The sequence below is a fragment of the Octopus sinensis genome, linkage group LG5, assembly GCF_006345805.1.
Source record: "Octopus sinensis linkage group LG5, ASM634580v1, whole genome shotgun sequence".
Taxonomy (NCBI): Eukaryota; Metazoa; Mollusca; class Cephalopoda; order Octopoda; family Octopodidae; genus Octopus; species Octopus sinensis.
In genome coordinates this window covers 50,785,519-50,809,572 of record NC_043001.1, presented here as the reverse complement: position 1 = coordinate 50,809,572, position 24,054 = coordinate 50,785,519, and the positions used below count along the sequence as shown (strand labels likewise).

At 35.4% G+C, this 24,054-nt stretch overlaps 1 protein-coding gene across 2 annotated transcripts in view; it reads right to left on the bottom strand.

Annotated features, from left to right (window-relative positions):
* LOC115211934 overlaps positions 1–24,054 on the bottom strand; it is a 31,224-nt gene that overhangs the window by 6,733 nt on the left and 437 nt on the right. Inside the window, exons 2-3 of one of the 2 annotated variants that reach the window (XM_036503426.1) lie at positions 10,933–11,088; positions 3,243–6,015 (exon numbers count right to left, since the gene is read on the bottom strand). In XM_036503426.1, coding sequence (XP_036359319.1) covers positions 3,243–5,937 — 2,695 coding nt within the window. In that variant the 5' untranslated portion in view covers positions 5,938–6,015; positions 10,933–11,088. The remainder of the gene's footprint in view (positions 1–3,242; positions 6,016–10,932; positions 11,089–24,054) is intronic. The other variant, XM_029780685.2, reaches the window with a different exon arrangement.

The following is a 24,054-nucleotide window of genomic DNA, read 5'->3' as shown; positions in this document are numbered from 1 at the left end:
AGCACAAATGTTTTTGATATTCAAAAACGCTGCACCTCAATGAGAACACAGGATACAAAACTGAATCATGAGTGCAATTAGTGATGATGGCTAGAAATATGAACAATGCCAATAAACTATAAGACATTTCAATGCTTTACTATCTTGACTATTGAAAGTATTTATCCATGCCAACATGAAAAATGAAAACCATAGACATTACCATAGTACAGATTTGTGGAATCTTATCAATAAAATATTTAATTAGCTCTTCTTAAATAGGAGTCCGATAGAATTTCAAGACTAAACAATAGTAAGAAAATTTGTCGTTTGTTTTATATGAAAGACACACCTCTAAACAAAACATTACAGTCCACTAAAGCAACAAGGAAACTTCTACAGAGTCACTTGACCTGGCAGAAATAGCAGCTAAATCAGACCCAAATAACAGCCAACCAGTTTTAAAAACTGAAGAACACACTGGATAATGTAGTCTTTGAAACACTATGTTTCATACAAAAGACACAGTCAACAAAATCTGAACTCAATGCGAAGACAACCTAAGTTCCACTAAGACAGACAAAGTCCACCAACTCACCACCTTAATAATAATAATAATAATCCTTTCTACTGAAGGCACAAGGTCTGGAATTTGGTGGGGAGGGAACTAGTTGATTACATCGACCCCAGTGTTTCACCAGTACTTAATCCATTGACCCTGAAAGGATGAAAGGCAAAGTCAACCTCAGCAGAATTTGAACTCAGAACACAAGGACAGACAAAACACCACTAAGTATTTTGCTCAGCATGCTAACGATTCTGCCAGCTCCCCACCTTACTAATAATAATAATCCTTTCTACTAAAGGAACAAGTCCTCAATTTTGGGGGGAAGGAGCCAGTCGATTAGATCAACCCCAGTACACAACTGGTACTTAATTTATCAACCCCAAAAGGATGAAAGGCAAAGTCAACCGTGGCAGAATTTGAACTCAGAACATAATGACAGACGAAATATCACTAGGCATTTTGCCCAGCATGCTAACAATTCTGCCAGCTCACTACCTTAATAATAATAATATAATAATAATAATAATAATAATAATAATAATAATAATAATAATATAATAATAATAATAATAATAATAATAATAATAATAATAATAATAATAATAATAATAATAATAATAATAATAATAATAATAATTATTATTATTATTATTATTATTATTATTATTATCATTATTATTATTATTATAATCCTTTCTGCTAAAGGTACAAGGTCTGAAATTTGGGGGGAAGGGACTAGTTGAAGACATCAACCTCAGGGTTTCATTGGTATTTAATTTATCAATCCCAAAAGGATGAAAAGCAAAGTCAACCTCAGCAGAATTTGAACTGAAAACATATAAGATGAACGAAATACTACTATACATTTCATTTGGCATGCTAACAATTCTGCCAGCTTGCCACCTTCATAATAATAATAATAATGATAATCCTTTCTACTATAGGCACAAGGCCTGAAATTACGGGAGAAGGGACTAGTCGATTATATCGACCCCAGTGTTTCACTGGTACCTAATCTATCGACCCTGAAAGGATGAAAGGCAAAGCTGACCTCAACGGAATTTGAACTCAGAATGTAAGGACAGATTAAATGCCGCTAATGGTTCTGCCAGCTCACCGCCTTCACAATAATAATAATAATCTTCAATCTCTCTGGTACTCATATGAACTTTCGTCTGTTTTAAAAAAATGATAACATAACAATGCTGACATTGGTGCAGCGCAATACCAAATGACTATAATATTGTGCAGGGGTAAGCTGAAAAGCTAAGGAATTATACTAACCCAGCTGTTTAATTGTGGAAGTACATGACCTAGTTGTTAGAGCAGCGGACTCATGGTCGAGGGATTGCGGGTTCAAATCTCAGACCGAGCAATGTATGTGTTTATGAGCAAAACACCTAAGCTCCACACAGCTCTGGCAGAAGGTAATGGCAAGCTTCTGCTAACTCTTTCACCACAATTTTCTCTCACTCTTTCCTCCAGCATCTAGCAACTTACCTGCAACGGACCAGTGTCCCATCCAGGTGGGGAACCTATATGCCAATGAAACCAGGAAACCAGCCCTTGTGAGCCAGGTATGGCTCGAGAAGGAACAAACAACAAGAGCTGTTTAATTAAAAACATGATGGACTAGGCGCAACTGAACTGATACACAACCATTTCTGTAAGGACAGTGACAAACTACCAATAAAGGTAGGCACAAGCACATTCAAGAAAATAGCAATACTAGGATAAGTAAATACTGTTTAGAATTTTCATACAGTATTTGTTAACCATAAACATATTTCTTAGTCTCAAACATTCTCATTAACCCTGAATACTTCTATACATATTTTCTATTAAACATATTCAATAGCAATGGACATTTTAGTTAATTAAAGGTTAACATTGTTGTTAACCTTAAAACATTTCTATTTCTCTTTTAGGCACAGGGCCTGCAATTTGGGGGTAGTGGCTGGGGTAGATGACCCCAGCGCTAGACTGGGACTTTATTTTAACAACTCCAAAATCCTGAAAGCGATATGTCCAAAGTATAACTAACTCTTGTTTCAAGAAATATTTTACTGACCCCTGAAAGAATGGAAAGTAAAGTTGACCTTGATGGAATTTGAACTCAGAAGGTAGAGTTGAAACAAATACAGTAAGACATTTTTCTCTGACAGCGTAACAATTTTAGCTAATTCAGTACTTTTAAATATTGTTTCTAACATAGGCACAAGAACTAAAACTTGATGGAGGGGATAGTCAATTATATCCCACTCCAGAAGTTGCACTGTATCTTATTTTATTGACCCCTAAAAGAACGAAAGGTAAAGTTAATTTGAGTGAGCTTTGAACTCAGAAATTAAAGAGTCAGAAGCCAGAACAAATATTGTAACAATACATAATTTCTGATTTAGACACAGGGCCAGCAATTTTGAGGGGAATGAGGGTAGAGGACCCTAGTACAAGACTGGTACTTTATTTTAACAACTCCAAAAGCATGAAAGCCAAAGCTTGACCACCTTGAGATTTGAATTCAGAATATACAAAACCAAAACCAAAAACAAAAAAGAATCATCGAAGGTATTTTTTCAACATTCAAACAATTCTGTCAGCTTGCCATCTTATTGATAATTATTCTTTTTCTTTTTTTTTAATAAAAAAAAAATTTTTCAATAACAAATAATCTAAAAACATAACATAAACAAACCTGATTTGACTGCATTAGCATCAGGATTGAAAACAGCTTTTCCTTTCTTGGCAGTGTTGAAATGCTTTGGGAAAACGTGTTCATCTGACAAATGTGGTTTGATATCTGATGCAGGAGGTTTGGGTAAAATTGGCTTTGGTGAAGATTTTGTGGTTGGTGTTGGTGGCTTTTGAACAAGGATAAGAGCATTTGAAGTAGGTGACATGATATACAGTGGTGGGGTGTTCAATACTAAGAGAGGAGTAGAAGAGACTGCTGTTGATGTTAAGGTTCCTGGGGTTGTGGTTTGGTTAGGTATTGCTTGTGTAACAATAGCAGGATTTTGTAAATTGGATGTGGTACCATTTATTATAACATGTGGTGATTGGGAAGAATAAACTTGACCGCCTTGTCCAACAAGTTCAGCAACAGGGGAATAAATCAGTGGGGATTTATTGGGATTTACCGTACATGGTACCGAAACTGAAGGCAGATTTTGCCCTCCATCAAGAGAATTCATCCAGGTTTGCCGCATAGTGACGGTCTGCGCTTGGCTAGTAGCATTCATTATAATCTGTTCTTGTTCATCATCATTCAAAATAGTTTGACTTGGGCTGTCAGCACTCAGAATGGTTTGATTTGGGCTCCCAGCATTTATTATGTTCTGATGTGGGCTCCCAGCATTCACTATGGTCTGACCAGGGCTCCCAGCATTTATTATGGTCTGACCAGGGCTGCCAGCATTCACTGGGCTGCCAGCATTCATTATGGTCTGACCTGGGCTCCCAGCATTCACTAGGGTCTGACCAGGGCTCCCAGCATTTATTATGGTCTGGCTTGGGCTCCCAGCATTCATTATGGTCTGATGTGGGCTCCCAGCATTCATTATGGTCTGATGTGGGCTCCCAGCATTCATTATGGTCTGATGTGGGCTCCCAGCATTCATTATGGTCTGATGTGGGCTGCCAGCATTCATTATGGTCTGATGTGGGCTGCCAGCATTCATTATGGTCTGATGTGGACTGCCAGCATTCACTAGGGTCTGACCTGGGCTGCCAGCATTCATTATGGGCTGACCTGGACTCCCCACATTTGCTATAGAGTGACCTGGGCTCCCAGCATTTGCTATAGTCTGACCTGGGCTTCCAGCATTCATTATGGCCTGACTTTGGATTCCAGCATTCATTATAACCTGATTCTGACTACTAAGATTCATCATAATACGACCTTGGTTACCAGCACTTATCATAGTCGCAGCTGTGTTACGAGTATTCATTACATTTTGATTTGGTCTACCAACATTCATTTCAGTTACTCCTTGACAAATAGGACTAACTCTGTTCACTCTTTGGCCACTACCATTTATGGGTTGTTGTTGGCCAGCACTTCCATTTATCATAATCGGTTTTTGGTCATAATTATGCAAGCCTTGCAACTGGTGGTCAGAACCCATTATAGTGGTACGTTTGTCTGGGCCAATATTCATTACAGGTTTCCTTTCACTACCAGAATTCGTTACAGGTCTGCTTTGGTTACCCTCATTCATTGTAATTTGCCCTTGGCTGCAGATATTGAGTAAGTTACCATCTATAAACTGCTGGCCCATATATGGAGGAGCATTTAAGATACTACATCCATCAAGTGTATCATTCTGCTTCAAAGAATTTAGCAAAAATTGTTCTTGAAGTTTCTTATCCATTGAACTTGGCCCACAGTTTTTCAGACCTGGCATTCGTTCATAAATGGCAGCCATTCGATTTAAATTTTCTTGCTCAGTAATATTTACATTTAGAGTCTCATTCATCTCAAAGTTGGGACAATGCTGATCAAGAAGCTGAGGAACACACTGAGGAGGTGGTGAAGCCTTATTATATTGATCCTCTATATTAAAAGTTTCTGGAATATTGTTAGGAGTAGATTTTTCAAAGCCATTCTTCAATGTTTCTTTAATGTTTTTTATATGAGAAATTTTAGAAGAACTAAAGTCCTCCTTACATAAGTTGGGATACATATTTTTATTGTTATCTTCTTGTAAAATAGCCATCAAATCATCCAATGTATTTTCTTGATTTAAAATGGCAAGATCATTCTGACTATCATTTTGATCAGGAGATCTTGAGCACTCTGAGATTGTATATGGTGCACTTTGAGCACTGTCAGATTCATAATTTTCACCATTAACTGAAATTATTCCTCCATTTGTCACTGGAAAACTACTGCTGAGCCAAGACTCATTCAATTCACAGCTTTTGTAAACAGGTCTTTGGTATTTATAGTATGGTACATCATGAGAATCATATGATCGTTTAGATTTATTCTCAGTAAACACAGGATCTTGGGAAGAGGCAAAATAAGCTTCATGAGTCCTCAAAAGACTGACTGGTACACCATTAGTTGGACCTCTTTTCAAGCTTTCACCTTTGTCCAAATCGTCATCTGTTTCCTCATCTGATTCTGATTCTTCTCCTGCAGAAGCTAATTCAACTGATTTCATTGAGCCATCTGATATAGTAAGATTTGAAAAATTCCTTTCGAGAACATCAGACTCAGAACCAACAGTCAATGAGTTTTGGGCTTTATATTCTTTAGGTTGTTCCTCTTCCTCACTAAGATTAGCCTCCTCACCAGAAAGAAACTGCTGGTCTCTTTCTAATGTCCTTTCTTCTGGTAATTTCCTAGTTTCAGTCTTAGTTTCTTCTTTTGTCAATTGCCCCATTTTTTTTTGCTTTGTTTTGTTTACAAAATAATCACGTTGAAGTTGGTAAGTAATATTTGAAGGTGTTAACCAAATAAACTGCAATTAAAAAAGAAGGCAAAAATTAGAGATAACATGCAACTTAGAGACACTAAAAAGAATACAATTTTTATTTAAAACATGAAGCAGTGTAACAAAAAAATTGTTACAAACAAATATACTAGCTAAAACAGGTTGAGATATGATTGCAACTTTCAAAACTGTGAAATATGACAAGAGGTACTTATCTTTATACATAACTCGTTTGTTAGTTAAATAGTTAATTTACCTCTGAAATATTCTTCTCAACACAAAATTAAGTAATTAAGGAAGGATAATGCAATATAGTTCCAACTGAATATTATATATTCCAAGAAACAATCCAACAGTCTATTCATAATGAACAGTATTTTATTTACTTAAAACTGTTAATAAGATAAAAAGACAAGAACTCGCACCACAAACAACTGAATCAACTGAATAATATTATTGGAAAAAGAAAACTTCTATTTTATGCATTCATTACTATTAATTGCTTGAGGTTTTTTTGTTTTCTTTGCACAATATTTACCCCATACTGCAATCATAAATCATCACAGCTACTGTCACTTCTTACTGATCTACTTTCACTAACATGGCAAGATTGAAAAAAAAATTATAGTAATTAAGGGAGGTAAATATTTATTTAGCAATTGCCTACTTGACACTTTACCACTACTATTTCTTCCAGAACTATATTATTTAGGCAACAGAATACAATTTTAGGAATTCTACAAACTTCACTATTTAGTTACAGCCTGGTCATTCTACAAATGAATATAGCACACTGAAAGCTGGTTTTATGTAGTTTCACTGCAATCTGGTTACATCATTTGAGTGTACACTTTACATCTTATATACTATACACAATCTTTACAATGTAACTGAGATTTGGTGTCTCTTACAATCAACTATATTATTGTAATGTCCACCACATTCAGAATTATAAATGGTAGCTATATTTTCAACAGCCTTAAGTTTGCCTCTGAAGTATGAACTTGATTATCAGCTTCACAAAGAACTCAAGATAAATGATGAACAAGAAGTTTTGAGATTTAATACCTAAGTGGGATTCCTACCTATTATTAAACCTCAAAAAAAAAATGAAGTCATTTCCAAGTTTCTCTCTCTCTCTCTCTGATGAAGGGACTGCCCTTGAAATCTCAGATTCCTCTTCTCTTTACAGCATACACACTTAGCCAAATTCACAAACTTCACTGTATAATTCATATTAATATAGACCACAATTAACACAGTAATATGAGCAGTGTCCTTTGTTTCCACACTTCTTTGATGACATGTCTGGCCATTAAGAAATATTAACTTGAGAAACAAGTTAGGGGTTGGTGAAAGGAAGGGCATACAGCTGTAGGAAATCAGCCTCAATGAAGTCCATCAGATCTGTGCAAGCATGGACAAGTGGACATTAAGATGATGATGATACATTATGCACAATCATCTATACATACAAATATACAGATATAGCATATACACACATTCAAAATAATAGCTATACTTATATATAAATACTTAAACAGATTCAACAGCCTTTTTTGTAGTGGAACTTCAAACACAGGCAAATACATGTGTATTTTACATATATTGTTATTATCAATTGATCAAACTTGCTCTAATTCAAATGACCCTGATCCTCAACCAACACAATTATAACCATGTCTTGGTATCCTAAGTAGAATATCCCTAACCAGTTGCACCTAACTTCCCCAACATTTTCTAACAAAGTAAACTATTCTTTTTCTAATGGTGTCAGATACTTATGGATATTTATTGTATAATTGTTCTTTACTGAGGTGTTCTTTCCATTACATATTCAAAATGGCATGAAAAATGCATGTGTCAGTGTTATCTAGCATAATTTCAAGTATTTTGGATAGTCTCCAATGGGAAGTGCCAAAAAGTAACAGATTCAACCACCATGTGGGAGAAGTTACTTTTTAGATTCTCTGAGAGCTTAGACTGCTATATTATACTGCAACTTTTAAGCTGATCATACCTTGATGGTTCATGGCTTAATATCTGACTCTGTAATTACTAAGTTGCTCTTGAAGTATGTGAAAGAATCTGCTGTTTTTATCGAAGCTCTAGACATTGCTTTAGCAGAAACTTATAACTCTTACAGTCTCTTCAAGGCTTTGAAGTAAAGTAGCGGCTTTTATAGATTTGAATTTGCATGTTATTGATGAGGTTGGGTTTCTAGAACTTAATTTTGTGAGGGTAAATCGAAGACCTTACTATCAATTGATTTCTATATCAAGCACTTCAAATCAATTTTTGACCTTGATGATGTACTGATTGCATATTTTTTTCATTATTCATTAGTATAGTCCAGTCATATTAAAGATTGCTAGATGTTATGTTTATTGGCTCACAGGCAAAGGCCAAATTCAATAACCACAATGTACTCCTAAAAAACTGCTACAAGCTTCTCAGTGTCCACTATCAGTTTTTGAATAAGTATTCAACTTGAGCTTTTTGGGCCATTTTGGCAAATGTATGTCCATAATTTAACATCATTTTCTGGAAGATAATATTTAAGCATGATAGTCCATTTTCTGAAAGAAATTCCTGAAAATGTTCAAATGGTGGTGTTTTGGTGGATTTTTGAAATTTGTGATTTCCATTACACCCAATTTATACTCTATATCTTGCCCTTTGATACTTTGATATTTGTCAAGTAAATGAGAATTTCCAAGACATATGTACAACTTTTTTGTCGCAGATATTAGTCTGACTATAGCAGGAGATCTCAGCTGTACAACGATTGCTATTGAAAGTAATATTTATCTTCTCAGGAAAATCTTTTCAAACTTATTTAAAGACTTGGATGTTTGCAGGTCAAGAAGTATACCAACTCCACTAATTGATACAACAATAGTTTTTTCATGCAGAGGTACGCATAAGATTCTAAGCATTACCAACCTCATGATATTTGAGATTTAATTCATCATGAAGGAATCAATGTTCTTGAATACATATGGCATTAACAGAGGCAACTGCTCCAGCTGTGAACTCAGGAATTTAATCGAATGTATTCATAATGCAAACATTAACCTTTTAACATCCGGGTTACTATGTCAATTGTAATGCTTATTTATTCACATTGCTTTGAACTAATCATGCATTATTATCGAGTAGCTTTGAGATATTGATGATTTGATTGTTTATTTTGAGACTGGCATAGTGTGATAGATGTGAGAGGCTGGATCTGGCTGGTTTGAACATAAATCAGGTAGAATATTTTGGCCAGACTTGGCCGGTTTAAATGCTAAAGGGGTAAGTGATGAAAATATCAGGAGACATATACATTTTAGTAGTTTTAGACTTGTTTGAATTTTTTTGCTCAGTAGCTTGTTTTTTTTTTTGTAACAATGTAGAAGCTGAAACCACAGCAGAATGCTCTCCTTGACTGATCATGTGACAACATGGGATAAACATCTAGGTGTTGATAACATTATACTAAAAGACGTCTATAATTACTAGTTCTATAGATGTTAGCTGTGGTTCAGCTTCAGAGTTAGGTGATCCTGTCAATGTTGTTGCTATGATTCCATTTTTCAAGAATCTTATTTTGTCATAGCTTAATTCTTCCAGTGAAACTATATATCCTGCCTGTTTCTTCCCAAGGTTTCTGATAGTCATTCTCATTTAGTATAATCACTTATTTCGAACATGCCCAATGTCATCAGAATTGCCAGGAGTAAATATTCAGCTGATATAGTTATTTCAATCTTATGAATACGTAAAGCCCAACCACCATGATTTATAACTGTAACTTCAAGTCTGAACAAAGATGTGGACTGTAACTTCAAGTCTGAACAAAGATGTGGACTGCACAAACCATCATGAAAGTAGCCAACCAAAGAGAATAGTAATTCTGAATAAATACTTGCATGAGGATGTGTAGACTTAGCCTCCATAAGCCATAGTGAGTGCAACTCATTTATGAGAGTAGTAACTCTGAATAAAAACCAACACAGAGGAAACTTAAGTGGTGCAGACAAACTCTTTGGTGATGGCATGATCAAACACAACCAATCAATGCTATTAAGTACCAGCAGAAGGAAGTTACCAGCCGGTAAAATGAGGCTGAAGTCAGATTTTTGTTTAGAGATGGCTAAGTTGGAAATTCGTACAATTTTGAAATATGAGTTCTTTCTTGGAAATACAATATTACAGACAGCTTGGAATATTAATGGAATATTTCATTCTAATGTTATTACACAGCAGACAGTATCGAATTGGCTTGCAAAATTTTGTTCTGGTAACTTTGACCTCACAAATGAGCAATGTGATCAACCAGAAACAAAGGTGGATAATGACGAACTGAAAGTCACCGTCGAGTCAGATCCATCTCAAAGTGCCCATGAATTATCGTTGTTGTTTGGTGTTAGCAAGCAAACAATATTGATTCATCTAGATCAAATCAGTAAAGTGAGAAAGTTGGATAAGTGGGTTCCACATGAACTCAATGAAAATTAGAAACAGCAATGTTTAGAAGCCTGCATTATGCTACTTTCTCTTCACAATAATGGATCATCTTTTAATCGAATTATGAGAAATGGATCTAATACAACAACCATAAACGTTCAGCACAATGGTTGGACAAAAACGAGCCACCAAAAAACAGTCCAAAAAGCAAAATTCATCAAAAGAAGCTGATGATGTGTGCTTGGTGGTCTGGCACAGGTGTGATCCATTATGATTTCATTAAACCTGGCTCATCAATCACGGCCGAAGTATACTGCAGCCAACTGGACCAAATGATGCAGAAACTTACACAAAAAAAGCAGCCTAGATTAGTCAATAGATCCACTCCTATTTTATTGCAAGACTACGCCAGACAGCACATTGCAAAAATGACATTGGCAAAACTACAGGAGTGGGAGTTGGAAGTTCTCCATCATTCACCATACTCACCTTATTTTGCCCCCACTAACTACCACTTCTTCCAGAATTTGGATAACTTTGATAGGAAAAAAATTTAATTCCAACGATGCTGTAAAACAGGCCTTCCAAGATTTTATTGACTCTAGGTTGTCAAGCTTTTACAGTTCTGGGCTGGACAAGTTACTGCTGAAATAGCAAAAGTGTATTGACAATATGGGTGCACATTTTGATGAATAAAACTATTCCTTGTATCTATAAAACATTAGCAAACTTTATTGTCTTTTCTACAAATTTTATACTTGACAACCTATCAGTAATGCTAGAGCAGAGGTGTATAGATGTATGCTGTATGCATGAGGTGGGATACAGGGGGTTCTCAATCAAACTCCTAACAAGCAAAGAACACCAGTACACATTCTTTGGTGTAATAATAATGCTGGTTTAGGTGGAGTAAGCATACCTGTGAAAGAAAAATAAATAGTAACATGAGTGAAGTAGTCAGAATATGTTAACAGAATAGTTAAGCTTATACTACTTATGGATAAAGCAATAGCAACTGTTAATCATTTGTATACCATAGTCCAGACAGGCAGATAAGCAAAAAGTCCTCTTGTGAATAATCTCAATAACAAATGACAGCAGCTTCGTTAACTTGACTGGTGATTTGAATGGACAAGCTGGACAGCACCATGAGGGGCACTCCAGAGTACATCATGGCTATGGATGTGCTTCAAGAAATGAAGAAGGATCAAGGTTTTTAGAGTTCTATGAAACAAATGGGTCAACATTTGTCTACAACATGAATTTCAACTAACTAGTATCAGCTACTTGAATACCTTTCAATCAGATGAAAATGTAAGCTGTCTGTCTATCATTTAGATACACAGACACGTCTTTCTCTGATAAAGAATGTGTCATTCAGCACAGGCTGGTGACCTTAGAATGGATGCTATATGACTGAAAGACAAAAAAGGACTCTCAAGAGACGGGTGTGGAATGTAAGAGAACATTCCACTAAATATTTTCAAGATGTTAAATATTATGAGGACAAGATAGAGATCTCCATCATAAGGAACAACCAGAAATTTGTAGGAGACAAACACCAGAAGTAACAGACCAAATCTGTGGCTTGCAGTCAATACAGTTGACTATTCCCTCTCCCCACACCATCAAATTTCAGGCTTCAACTCTGTTAGGTATATCATTATTAATAGAGTGCTGAACTAAATGCCTTAATATGTGTAAGTGTATAGAGTCATGTCCCTTTACATTTTGCGTTCAAATCTCAGGATCAGCAAAATAAAGTACTAGTAAGGTACTGAGGGAAAGTGGTTGATGTAATTGACTTACCCACTTCTTACCCCTAAATTTGTGGCCTCTTTCCTATGTTAGTAACAACTATTATCAGTAGTAGTAGTAAGGGCAGTGGGATGATTGCACTTTACAGCACTTAGTTTAAGTCCCTTTAAATTGTGAGTTCAAATACTGCCTAGGTTGACATTGCCTTTCACTTTTTGGGGTCAATGAAATAGAATAGCAAATACTGGGGTCGATATATTCATCTACACCATTCTCCCACTAATCTGTGGCCTTGTGCCAATATCATAAATCATGATTATTATTATCAAAAAAGCAAGCTGACAGAATCATTAGCGCACCAGACAAAATGCTTAGCAGCATTTTGTTTGTCTTCATGTTCTCAGTAAACTAGGGGGAGTCAATGTAATCGACTAGCCCCCTCCCCTAAAATTTATTGCAGGCCCTGTGCCCATAGTAGAATGGATTATCTCCTAATATAATGTGCGTAGTGTTTTTTTAGATTTGTGTGTGTATGTGTATATATATATTATTTGTCCAAAATCACGCAGGAGGGAGTAGTATAAATGAAGGGAGAGGAGAGAAAATAGTAATTCAGTGAAGGAGAAGTAGTGAGAGTAAAAGCCTTGACTTAGAGGGACTGAGAGAAAGTAATAGCAATGAGAGAGGAAGTGGCAAAGAGTGCATCGTGCATCTTCTATAATAATACTGTTTTTTCCCCATCACAACATATGAATGAGAAGGGAAGGAATGATAGATGAATAGCAAAGGAAGGGATGAAAAAAAATCAGTGTTTTAACTCTGTGTGAGTATATGTGTATGTATGTATGTGTGTGTGGTGTGTGTGTGTGTGTGTGTGTGTGCAATGGAAGTGGGATAGTGAACATTTAATGCTGGAAAAAAAAATCAAACATTTCAACTCGGTATGTGTGTATGTGTGTGCATGTACAAGGGAAGTATGTGAATGTATGTGAACATTAACAGGTGTATTAATTTGATTTACCATCTATATCTCCTACTATAATAATACTCATGTATTTTATCTGACACAACATATGAATGAGAAAGGGAGGGGTGACAGATGAATAAGGAAGGAAAGGGTGATGGCAAACTTGGTAGTGGGATGATGGAAGTTCTACGGTGAAAAAAAATCAAGCAGCATTTCAACTCTGCATGAGTATATGTGTGTGTATGTAAAAATGAATCATGGGAATGTTTGTGCGTGTGTGTGTACAATGGAAGTGGGATGGTGAACATTCAATGCTGAAAAGATAAATCAAACAGAGTTTCAGCTCTGTGTGGGTATATGTGTGTATGTATGTGTGTGTACAAGGGAAGTATGTGAATGTTTGTATCTATGATTATTATGTATCTTATTTATATATAAAATACTACAATTAGCTATCATTTTTGACGGCACAGAGCCAGATACTAATTATCAATACATTAAAAGTCAGTTTGAATCTTGCTTGATTGCTTGCAATGTTACCCAGCCACAATGGCACATAAAGGGAAATATAATGAATTAAGTTTACCTTAAAATGTTAATACAAATGGAATAAAAAAAAATTTCGGGTAAATCAGACAAGTAGTTTTATAGATATTAGAGGTTTTGGAGTATAAATACCCAAAACGGTACATAATGGGAAAATATTCTGAAAATAATCTTCATCTTGAAAGGGGAGAAACTCTTGTCTTTCTACAAGACAGTGACTTAACAATGAAAAAATACGAATTTTTTACAGAAAATGTTTCTATTTTCATTTTTGTTAAACACAATATTTCAATCATTTAGAAATATTTTTAAGTGAATGTGATTTCAAGAATGTAAGCTGTTTGTAAGTATGCATTTATATTTTAGACTTCTTTAAACAACTGAATACCTTACAAAAATTTCTATTAGCATATTTAAGAAATATTTTGAAGTAAAAATGACTTTCAAAATACGGCAAATATTTCATAAAAGACCTGTTCGTAACCTCAGTGTGAAATGATTTTTTTCCATTGGATTTTTTGAGTGCATTCAACACATCTCACCTCCAAAGATTTGGCTGCGATTTCTAGCATGCCCTGCTACCAGGTAACAGCTATTTGCAATATAGGACCCAAAATACCTGTTACATGGTAGCAGGGCATGCCAGAAATAGTAGCCAAATCTTTCCTTTTCTGCGGAAAGGAGCCATTTATGTGTGATTTCAATGTCACATTCATTGAAAGCATGCAAAATAACCTGGAAAAGAAAAAAAAAAACACAAAACAAAACTCAAGAGTTTTCCAGTGACCAAACAGGTCACAGGTAGTCTATTTATAATATATATACATACTTACATAAATACTTATGCATAAATATCTATGCATACATATATACACACATATACACATACACACAAATATACACATGCATACACCCTCCCTACACACACATATACATATATCATTATATTAGTGTCCAATTCTTCAAACTTGCATGCTTCAGGTGGAATTTGTTACCATAAACTTTCTACAACTGGACACCCTCCAAGACACTTGCCTATTACCAAATATAGCAATATTTACCAATGACCAGACATGCTTTTGAACATGTTAATTTATAAATACATCCATATATCTAAGTACATACATAGAGTGGGTAAGAAGCTTGCTTCCCAACCACAAGGTTCTGGGTTCAGTCCTACGTGACACCTTAAGCAAGTCTCTTCTAATAAAGCCTCAGGCCAACAAAAGCCTTGTGAGCAGATTTGGCAGATGGAAACTGAAAGAAGCCCATCATGTGTGTGTATGTGTCTTTGTCCACACTATCACCAGCACCACTTAACAACCAGTGTTTGTTTGTTTATGACTCTATAACCATGTGGTTCAGCAAAAGTAATCGAGAGAATAAGCACCAGGCTTAAAAAGCAAAAGCACTGGGGTCAATTCATTCACCTAAAAATTCTTCAAGGTAGGGCTTAAGCATGGTTCATGGCTGCTGTCTCATGACTGAAACAAGTAAAATATGAAAGATACACACACACATATGTATGTATGTATCACCCACCACCATGTCTGTAGCTCCAATGAAGCTATACGGTGTTAATTAAGCATTCAACTATGAGTACATTGCACCTTATAGCAGAAACAGCTGTAAGCTAATGAAGTTCATAACATAAGTTTCTTTCCTTTGCCATCCCAATTTCATATTACCACTCTGTGTTTGACTGATGCTCCATATACCAGGTTATTAGCATGACAATGCTTAGGCAAAATATTAAAATACATACACACACACATATATATATATATATATATATATATATAAGACAGAATGTGTGTGTGTGTGTGACTGACCATTAGTGATCCCACATAAAATCAATATTTTCATCCGATTTCGTTCACACTTGACAAATACATCACTTATATTCCACAGATGGTTCTACACTCTTTAGACTTTTCCCTTATGGAGTAATATGGAGTAAAGGAGCTTCTGGTGTCAGATCAGAAAAACCTTGTACAATTACTATTGTGGACAAAAGAGGTAACTCTTTGTGAAGGAAGTCAGAAATTGATTGTCTCCCTTACACCGGAAGGTGTGGGTGTGTGTGGCCAACTGACTGTAACTTTTTGCATATTAGCACTTCCTTCTACACATAGACATGCAATTTAAATCAACAATTATTTTTTTCAATCGCTTCAGAATATAACCCATATTATATTCTCTGCTTTTACTCATACCAAGTTGTGACAACTTTTACAATGTCCATTCACTGTAAACTGCCAATATTTGCACGTTAGCACTTCCTTCATGTAACTATACCAAGTTGTGACAGTTATTACAATGTCCATTCACTGCAAACCACCTATATTTGTGTGCTAGCACTTCCATCACATAACCATCTTCAGGTAGCCATGCAATTGTAATCAACTTTTAATTATTTTTTAAATGTCGTTAAGTTTTCAAAGTTTGCTTTTCTTTTTCATACATGACTTTCATTGAAAAAAAGCTGCAGTGCAATTGTGTCAGGCATTACGAGAAAAATAAGGGCATGATACAAAATGCTTCAAAATATAGAATCCCTAATGTCTACTGCAATTGCGATCTCATTTCATGAACTTTCATTTATCACTAAGTACCAAATCTGTGTTCAAAAAATTTGGTAATTATATATTTTACGCTTATCAACTTGAAACGACTTCTAACTGCAGGCTAATTCAACTTAAACCACCCAAAGGTATAAACATAATATACACACACACACACACACACACAATCATCATCATCACCACTACCACCATTAACATTTCCACATCCACTTTTCTTAGTTTACATGGATCAGATGGAATTCACTGAAAGAGATTTCATAAGGCTGGATGACATGTTACCAGCCATAATCTGTTTCCAAGTAAGACATATAGATATGTATACATGCATATGTATGTACACAAATATAGAAATGCACACATATATATGTATACACACACACACATATATATATATATATATGTGTGTGTGTGTAGGAATGTGTGTGTATGCATATATATATCTATGTATACCTATGAATACATATATCTATATATATGTATGCATATATATCTAGATATATGTGTATAAATGTATATATAGTATGTGTGTATATATCATATAAAAGGTAGCAGAGGGATGACAAAAAAAATTTATAAGAAAAAAAACTAAACAAGCATAAACACAGCCAACCCTTCATCAGTTAATCTAATCAAATATCATCACAATTTCAACACTTTCCAACAATCTGGCAATGAAACAATATAAGCTGCTGGGAAATAGATGAGCAGACATGACACAAGAATAGTAACATAAAACAAGGTCTGCAGACCAACTGGTGTGAAAGCATGTCCATCTGTTTCAAATATTGTTGTTGCTAATTTGTATGATGGGTTGTATCAGATAATGTCTCTGCATCTGTTATATTCTAGGTTATAGGTGAAATACTAATATGTGTTAATTTTCTCATAAATTCTAGATAAAAACATCCAGGAACTTGGTGCAAGGAAGGTTGGAATCCAACCTTTGTTTATGTAATCTTTTTGTTTTATATTAAAAAAAAATCCAAATGAATTTGGTCTCTGATTTAGGCACAACTCCAGCCATTTTTTGAGGGTAACATTGTTGATATCAACCCCAGTACTTGACTGGTACTTAATTTTGCTGAGCAGAGGGACAGAAAGCACTACTGACCGCAAAAAGATTTGAACTCAGAATATAAAGAGCTGGAATACAAAATATTTTTTCTGGTGCTCCAAGAATTCTGACAGCATGCATGGATTAAAACTTGCATTAAAAAACATACTTCAAACTTTGAAACTGATGACAGCATAAACCAGTCAGTAAAATGTTGTTTTCCTTGTCCTGTAAAACTTCTTTAGTTAAAACATACCCCAACATTCATTCAGTAAAACTTTCTTATACAAAATCTTATCAGCAAAATGATTCTCGTTCTTGTCTAAAACTCATTTTGTGAAAACACACAATATATTCACAGGAAAACTTTTTATGAAAACTATAATTTTGTATCATTATTCACACATATTATAGACATATTTACCTCCTCTGTTCAAAAATAAACATGCATTATTCAAATGTATATATATTTGAATAAAACATGAATTGAAAATAATAAATTTTCAATTCATTATTTTCCAAAAAACACACCTACTTTATGTCCTACTTTATGCTTGAGTTTTATTTGTTTGTACCACACCTAACTTTATATATATATATATATATATGAACACATACACACACAGACATGCAAGTGTGTGTGTGCGCGCACATCACTCATTCATTTTTACATTAATTTTTTTCAACCTAACATAAGTTAGACAAATGTATTATTGACGTATTTGCTTTAAGCTCCATTGCTAGCCCATATCTGTTTTTCAAGAAAGGAAACTCTTATTTCACATCCATTTGAAGGCATGAAGCATGTGGGTCATTTCATCATTATCATCATCGTTTAACGTCCGCTTTCTATGCTATCATGGGTTGGACGATTCTGACTGAGGGCTGGCGAACCAGATGGCTGCAGCAGGCTCCAATCTTGATTTGGCAGAGTTTCTACAGCTGGATGCCCTTCCTAACGCCAACCACTCCGAGAGTGTAGTGGGTGCCTTTTACGTGCCACCGGCACAGGGGCCAATCAGGTGGTACTGGCAATGACCTCACTCAAATCCTTTTACACATGCCACCAGCACAGGTGCCAGTAAGGCGACGTTGGTAACAATCACACTCGAAGGATAAGTATCAACCATGCCAATCATAGATCCAAATGTAAACTAACACAGTCATGCACCTGCATAGAAGATCTTTTTTAGAGTGACCAGTCTTCTAAACGTGTCAGAGGACTATACTTCACTCTATAGAAGGTAATGGTGAACTTCTGCTGACTCTTTTGCCACAACATTCTCTCACTCTTTCCTCCTGCATCTTGCAGCTCACCTGCGACGGACTGGCGTCCCATCCAGGTGAGGAACCTATACACCAATGAAACCAGGAAACCAGCCCTTATGAGCCAGGCATGGTTTGAGAAGGAACAATACTTCACTCACAAGACATGTTTCTGACACAGGAAAGGAATTTTGCCATAGAAACTAACACATTACATAGTGTAAGGTGTAATACTTCATTTTACTTGCACTAGTGAAGTTGCTTTACAGCCTGCATGACAAAAGAAACCTCACTACTCTTATGTAACCTTTGTTCTTTCAGGGCAAAAACACTAAGAGAATAAATAGTAGAGTATGACTGTAGAACATGAATTTGGGAGGCAGGGGAAAGAAGAGCAAGAGCATGTATGATAGGGAAGTGAACCAAAAAGGCAGGAGAAATGGTAGAAATATGGTAATGGGGAAGAGAAACTAACGGAAGCTTTATAGTTACTAAGAGAGAGAATGAAAGAAATAGAGAGAGAGGGAAAGCAAATGGTAGATAGCCATAGGAATAGTCAATGATATAATACAATGATATGTCAACAAATGAACTGGAGGAACTGTAGCAGTAAAGGAGAGTAATTTTAACTGATAAGAGAGAGGTACAACTGATGATGGTGAGAGAATTGAGTATAGATAGATCTAATGATATGCCCCATTTTATAGATGACATTGAACAATGAAGAGGAGAAAGGGAAAGTGACAGATGAGATAGAACAGGCATTAGAGGCAGTAAATGGAAACTAAGCAAGTTCAAAGGAGGCAAAAGCCCAGACGTAGATATTATACATATTATATGTTTCAGTCCCACCATCCCTCGCATTTCAACATGTTTTGCCATCTTGCATAAGTGATTGGTACTTTTCAAGTTCTACATAACATCAACCATCATAGTTCTTTGTCATTTACACGAGATGCAACAATTTGAAATCCATCTTTAGCAATTTAAACTAAGTGTTCCTCAGTCTTCCTCTTCTACAGACCCCACCCATTTTCAATGTTTAGCCTAATCCATGCACATCACACATTCCAATCAGCACAGTACTCTTGCACATTGATTCCTCTTATATCCATTTTTTTCTCTCAACACATTAGTACTCCACAGTTCATTGTACACTATTGTACAGCTAGCATAGCAGGCTCACTTTATCATTTTCCAGTCTTTGCAAATCCTAAACTACATAGATGAGCATCACACAATTTGCTTTGCACTCCAAAGAATCCTCTTTTAACTTTTTAAATCTGTCCTTGCTCTAGCAACTCATTCTCAGAATATCCTCCTCCATTGCTAATTAGGTCACTTATTGACAACTAGGAAGACTTGAGAGCATTTGAGAGAATCTGTTTCCTATACTCCAGTGGGTTAGAAGATTTCTTCCTTGATCATATGAAGTTTATTTTCCTGATTAGCCAGCCTTTGATCTTAAAACACTTCTTGTGCATTCAGATATTATTTCAAAAAGATTTCATAATATGCCTAGATTACAAACACACAAATACATATATAAAATTCACCTATTATATTCTTTATTTATTTCAACCTTCTCGACTGGCTATGCAGGAGTGCTACCATTAATTCTCCTTTATTTCTAGTTCTCCCTCTGTGGTTGCTCTTTAGTGCACAACTCTCCCACTTTTATTTTTCTTATTTAATTCATCAAGGATCTCCAACAAAAGTTGTTCCAACAAAACCATTAAGTTTTTGGGGTGGTGGGGGAGACAGGATGTTAAAGAGTAGTGGGCATCTGAAATCTGCAGTATTGTGTACCAACTTTATATGGTGAGTTTGCTGGCATTCTGCATTTACGTACAGTTCAGGGACTGGAATTGCTCTCAGTCCAAAAGTTTGGCACTACACTCTCCAAGATCATCCATTATATGTATGTGTGAGTGAGTGTGTAACCTCAAAAATACTGGTATTGACAGTTGGAGTCATTAGGCTGTAGCCAGCAAAGTACAAAAGAAGCTTTTATATGCCTATTCAAAATATATCTCATAAGCAAACTTAAACTCGAAGTAGATGAAACTATAAATAATAAAAAATAAATACAATCTCGTCAGTAAAAAAAAATTCTAAAACGGACAGAGGAATCAAAGGATTACTTTGGTCCAATGATAGAACGTCTGTCATATTTGCAGAAGACATAGGTTAGAGTCCCACGAGCAATAGTGGGACTATTTCTATCCAAAGGTTTTTAACCCAATACTTACACCCTATTTACTGCTTAATCTACTTCGAGTTAAACCGTTAAAATCGAATTATTTCCTATTCTTTTGAAGTTTCTAAATTTTTAATGTACACGTTATATATATAATACAAACGCTAGCAATGGTTTCATGGCGAAAGAATTTCCACAATCTTCAAACGATCCACTTAAAATGGCTAGTAAATGACAAGTGGATCGCTTGAGATTGTGGAAATCCTTTCCAGTTGAAATTATTGATAGTGTTGTTAATCCACTAATAAGTATGTATAACTATATATATCAGTTCATTCTGTTTCTAGTAACTCATTTGATGAAATGATTAATTTTGCATTGTTTCTTATCCTTCCCACAGACACTGCAAAGACCCTAAAGCGGACGCGAGTGGAGCAATGGCCGCTATTATATACATAATATATATTTGATGTATGTTTGTTCGTATATATAAAATAAATACATTGTGATATAACATGAAGAATATGTGTGTCTGTACACATATATTATCCCAAGTGTACAGTATTCTATATATCAATTACAGCCGATCTTACCAGTTGGGTTCGCGACTCGTAAGATCGACCGTTATGGATATATACTACTGTACACTTAGGATAATATATCCACTCTAATGAGTTCATTTTTTTCCTGACTTATGGACTCTTAGACGACTTACACACACACACACACATATATATATATATATATATATATATATATATAGATATATATATATAGGCGGAGGTAAAACGCGTGCATACACACACTGCGAGCTCAGCTTCAATATGACTGCAACCACAGGTCGCCGACCCCGACCTTCTACCAATGCCCTCGGCCCAGCAAAGAGTCTGACCAAAGCACACACACACATCCCTATAAGGCGGACACCCAACAAAATAAACTGTCTCCCACCACCCCAACATATACTCCTTCACACACAGACGTACACATTACACACCACACGCTAACATAAACAGCCCCCCACGACTTTATCCTTTACAGGAAGAAAACAGACCAACGAACACAGCCAATTATACCTACAAACCCAGAAAAAATTATGCACAACACCACTACACTTATCACACACACACCATCCCCACAGGAGCACCACACTTAATGCACACTTCCCCTACAAATGCTTTAAGATAACTCTTACCGGCTTCACAGCATACCCAACGAAGGGGCATAACTCATAACCTAATCCCCCCCCGCCCTTTTTCGTTTCACTGTGAAAAATCACAGCAGCCGCTGACTGTGTTAATCCACCTCCGGCAATTATTGTTACCTAACACTTCATTGTATTCTTTGAGCGAAACCGATTGGTAATATCTGTCGTGATGGATATATGATACTATATATATATTTCTGATAATATACCCACTCTATTGACAGATATACGAGACGAGTGCATCTTTTCCCTGACTTATGGTCTCTTAGTTGACTCATGCACGTGTAATTCGTGGTACAGTGGGTATATTATCCGAAATGTTATTTATATATCCATCACGGCTAACTCTGATGAGCGTAAGGTTCTATCGGATTGTTACCTAACACTCCATTGCACTCATCGCGCGAAACCGATTGATAAGATCAGCCGGATGGATATATAACACTATATACTTCCGATTTTATCTCTCTCTCTATATATATACATATATATATATATATATATATATATATTATTCTCCATATCGTTATATTACGTATATATTTAATATATACGAACAAACATACATCAAATATATATACTTATTTTCACATATATTATCATTTATTACATGTGTACCCCAGCCGTCAATAACAAGGGAGATACTGAAAAATGTAAATGCTAATGAGAGTATGAGAATGTAAATATAAATGCTAAAATAATAGGAAATCAAGGAAAGGAAATTATATTTATCATTCCCCAAATATTATACAGGTTTGATTACTTATAAATACACGAGGGATCAAGAGAGAGGGAGAAGTTTGAGTAATCATTTCTACCCGCGCTTACATTCGCACTCACACATATACAATTTAATAAAGAAGTATAAAAATGTTCGTTTTCTTAGTAGCCAAAAAACAAACTGACGAATTACATCTAAAAAATAAACATATAAATAAAAAAAATTCTTAGTAATGATTCGTTGAATTTTCTCTTTCGCAGGAAAGAAAAACGATTTAGTTGTGCTAATGATTATATGTAGGCGTTGACTTGGCTGTTACGTCCTGCTTGTTATTTTACTGCAGTGACTGCAGTAAATAGCAGCAATGTCAATGCGTGCTATTAGTCAGTTCAGATACGATGGTGGAGAAAAAGAGAGAAAACAGCAAGTAATTTATCTGTTGAATAAAAACATAAATAGATTTTTTTTTTGCGCGGGACATCTCTTAATCGTCGCCCGATTTACAGAAAATGACAATCAAACTTCAAACCTTAAGTTCGTAATTAGAATAAAAATAAGGAGATATTCGATAATGTTGTCGTAGTCTTTGGGTACAGTGTATCCGAAATGATTGGGAAGCTAAATAAAGACAACCAGTTATGGCCTACTGCTTAATTAAGTATTCATTAATGTGGATTTATGTAGGCGCAGAAATACTCTTACGCTGATTAAATAATATTACCAGATGTTATTCTGTTCTGAATTTAATCCCCACTGACTTTGAAACAAATAAACAGCATCAAACTTCTCAGAAAACTTTTATATAAAACACATCGAACTTCTCGATTCGAAAAAAAAATAATAATCTTCAAATATATATGTCTGTGTGTGTGTGTTTTCATACAACAAAAGAAATCAATATTTGTATGCCAGTAATATGAATTTTATAGGCGGCAGCAGGATGAAATGAGGAATCATCCAAGGAGATTCGAACCTGAATTCGAACCCCCAAAATATGTGAGGGGTCGAACTAGATATGGGAAATAAATTAATATATTTGCCGAATATTTTGTTTCGTCATGTACAGCCTTTCGCTACATCACTATTTATGAATAGACAGACAGAGGCTAAGTGGGCGATGTAAAGTAAAAATTGTTAAAAGCGAATAAATTTAATTAATGGATATGAGATATTGGCATAAAATAATATACATATCAAAGGTGATGAAATGGCCGATCAAAAGACCAATTAATCTTGTCATATTTCGTCATTAGGGCCAAGTGCGAGCTGTGTATTAGGGGCTTCAAAAGGTGTAAAAGTTACAACAA